This window comes from Vicia villosa, linkage group LG6 (assembly GCF_029867415.1).
Source record: "Vicia villosa cultivar HV-30 ecotype Madison, WI linkage group LG6, Vvil1.0, whole genome shotgun sequence".
Lineage (NCBI taxonomy): Eukaryota > Viridiplantae > Streptophyta > Magnoliopsida > Fabales > Fabaceae > Vicia > Vicia villosa.
The window spans coordinates 9265668-9268838 of NC_081185.1; the positions used below are offsets into that span (position 1 = coordinate 9265668).

The 3171-nt window shown below is 33.8% G+C and overlaps 1 protein-coding gene across 3 annotated transcripts; it reads left to right on the forward strand.

Moving 5' to 3' along the window:
• The first annotated feature begins 200 nt into the window (after nucleotides 1-200).
• On the forward strand, nucleotides 201-2375 carry LOC131608861 (EID1-like F-box protein 2). Of its 3 annotated transcripts, none has more exons than XM_058880441.1 (3): nucleotides 201-411; nucleotides 1072-1864; nucleotides 1996-2375. In XM_058880441.1, the coding sequence occupies exon 2, from the start codon at nucleotides 1090-1092 to the stop codon at nucleotides 1855-1857; it is 768 nt and encodes a 255-aa protein (XP_058736424.1). In that variant the 5' UTR covers nucleotides 201-411; nucleotides 1072-1089; the 3' UTR covers nucleotides 1858-1864; nucleotides 1996-2375. The 3 variants fall into 3 exon arrangements, with proteins under 3 accessions (XP_058736424.1, XP_058736425.1, XP_058736426.1); XM_058880442.1 differs by having other exon boundaries at nucleotides 1081-1864; XM_058880443.1 differs by having other exon boundaries at nucleotides 201-406.
• Nucleotides 2376-3171: the final 796 nt, after the last annotated feature.

Below are 3171 nucleotides of genomic sequence, written 5' to 3' on the forward strand. Positions count from 1 at the left end.
TAGAAAAGAATTGCTAAGAATATAAAAATGATGCTCCTCTACAAACAACATTTTACTAAAACAACCTTCCATAAAACTATTATCCTAATGCCAGCTATGAAATGCTGACATCATCTAACACGTGTCGCAAAATAACTGGGCCTCAACATTTAGATCACAACAGAGCTATAATCCAATGATTTGCACCAAATCTTGCAACTTGCAACAATCGCTATTACTTTCTGCACTGTCGTTACTCATTCTCTCTTTACCTCTGTTTCCCTTTTCCTTGACCATTCTACCCCTGCTATTATGTGAAATTACCAAATCGTCTTGTTGATAACTCGTTATTCTCTCGATTGTTCCTATTGCACGCAGTAGTGAAATTTTCTAGGGTTTCCAAGTTGTGCTGAAACTGGTCAATAAAGTAAGGTGATGTATACTCTCTCTCTCTCTCTCTAGAATTTGAAGTTGTTGTGATTCTTTGATTCATTTCAATTTCACTCTAAATTCGATTCGATTTGTTTTGATTTTTATCTTCATTTGAATTCTGTTTGTGCTAAATATAGTGTTCAATTTTAGGATGAAAAGTGATTTTGAGCTGATGTGTATTTAATTCATGGGGAATTTTGTGGTGATCTATGATCTTGGGACTGGTTGATTTGGTTTGGATTGGTAAAATATAGTTGAGCTTTTTTTGTTAAGTGGTTATAACTAATTTGGGGTTAAGTTATGCTATTTATGGAAATTTTCAGAAATGTATTTTATTTGTGTGCTGTGGTAAGTTATTGTTATTTATAGGGATTCTAGAGATGTAGAATTGATTTTGGAATGATTTTGAGGTGTTTGGTTCTTTCTAAAGTAGAATCGATTCTACCTGATTCTACTTGAAGGTAGAACTTGTATTGTAGCTTTTGGAATTGATTTTGAGGTGTTGGGTTGTTCTAAAGTGAAGAATTGATTCTACTTGCAGCTAGAATTTGTAGTTTTTGAGTTTAAACGTAATTTTTACATTGAAATTTATTGTTTAACTCAATTTTGCATAAATTATCCAAATAATAGTTTTTGTAAACTAATGTTTTTTTCTTTTAGTTTTGCTAGGTGGAGAAAATGATTATCACCAAGCAGTACCGATGCATACATTCCGCTAGCTGTCAATGCTCTAAAGGTCATTTAAGTGAAGATGCGATTTTCTTAGTGTTTCATAACTTAAAATGGAATCCAAAGCTAATTGCTACACTGTCATGTGTGTGCAAATGGTTTGATGATCTTGCCAAGCGAGTTCTTTGGAAAGAGTTTTGTGGAACAAGAGCTCCAAAGATGTTGTGTGATCTGCAATCTACCGGGAGCCATGTTGTTGATGGGAACTGGAGAGCTTTAGGGAAGCTTCTTACATACTGTTCAGGATGCACAAAAGGTGGCTTGTTTAAAACTATTCAGAACCAGATCCCTGGTCACTTTGTATATCAGACTCGGTTTTCTAGAACATCGGGGAAGAGCTTTCTTTTGCCACAATGCAGAACTGATGTTTTGTATGTGTCTGATCCTTGTGAGCATCTTGATCAAGGTGAAGAAGAAGATTTAGGATTCTTCCGAGGAGTTTTTAAGTCGTTTGCAACGTCAAAGGTCCGAAAGATGCTTATTAGTAAAGGTGTTAAGCTCCATCAAACAGAAGTTTGCCCTTATTGTAAGGCGAAGCTTTGGAGCATGCAGCAAGCGAAAATGATTCCTCAAAGTGCTAGTTGCAGGCTTGGTTCTTATGAAGATGGTATTGAATATTATGTGTGTCTCAACGGTCACATGATTGGGATATGTACCCTATTACCATTGTCTGATTCAGAAGAGGCACCTGAGTTGGATGGAGTAACAGTTCAATGATTTTCAGGTATTTTAGTGTATCGCAAACCATAATTATCGTGTTTATGTTTCTCCACTTTCTTGATTTGTAACAAAGAGGTTATGTGATTAAATTAATTTGACGATTTAATCACACTTGTGTACTAATTGTTTCTGCAGCTGTCATCATTCTTTCTGAATCTGCTAAATTCCAGATTAAGATTATTTAGAGGAAACGCGAAAGCAGGCAAAACGTGCCTTTTGGAGTGGTTCATGATGTGCTACCAGTATCTCATATGTAGAAAAAATGGTTGAAAAACTCTTCAAATGCATTTCACTTGTGCAGATGAAGAGTACTTAGTCTAGGGTGTAGCATGATCCCTTATCTATCAGTATGTAAGAACGAACTCATGTAAAACAAATTTTAGCACTGTAATTATTCCATAAGGCCATGTTTGTAAGTTTTAGGAGATGATAAGGCGTTGAAAAAAAAAAACAGTGCAAGATAAATGAAGGATGCCAGTCTCAACTTGAACGAGGGATTTATTTGGTTTCCATAATGCAGTGTCTCTCAAATATGGTGGAACTGAAAAAATGAATTGGAGAAAGATTTTAGAAGGCATGGATAAATTCTTCTAATCCTTTCAATATTTTTATGGTAGTCAAAATTAAAAATTTAATAATCATAAAATTTTAATTCTCAATCTCTACAAAAATCTTGAATATGTTCATTCAAACACCCAAACATGATATGAGTGAATTACCTATGTTTAATGATCTATATGACAACATAATGTAAGTGAATTAAAATGACATTAGACCTTTCAGGCCTTCCCTTTCACCATCTGTTTTCTAATGCAATTGGTAGTGATTCTTGGAGTCCAACCCTCATCATTAGGTGACGATCGCCTTTTTGCCTTTGCAAAAAGAAGTCACAAATTAGAGTTATTTTTAACTCAATTTTGGTCTGGCATCAAGTGTTGATTTCATTGAAAAGGTAATCAAAGTGTTGATTTTATGACAAAGCTCGAAAGTTCTGATGTCATCGATCCTCTAATTCACCTATCCCTTCCTCAAAGATTGAGTAACCACTTTATTTTTAAGAATTTAAATTTTATTTTACTCCTTTTTCTGTTTCTTTAGCATTGTAAAAAAAAACCTGTCCAAAATTTCTGTGAATCCTAGATGAATTATATAAAATATTTATATATAGGCAATCTCATCTAGTAGCCCCAGTTTAAAAATTAAATCTTCTTCCTTTTATATCTATTCAAATGATTCTTAATAACAAAACAATTAATTTAGTGATGCAACTCATCCATTAGATAACACTAAACAAAAATATTTACACTGCTC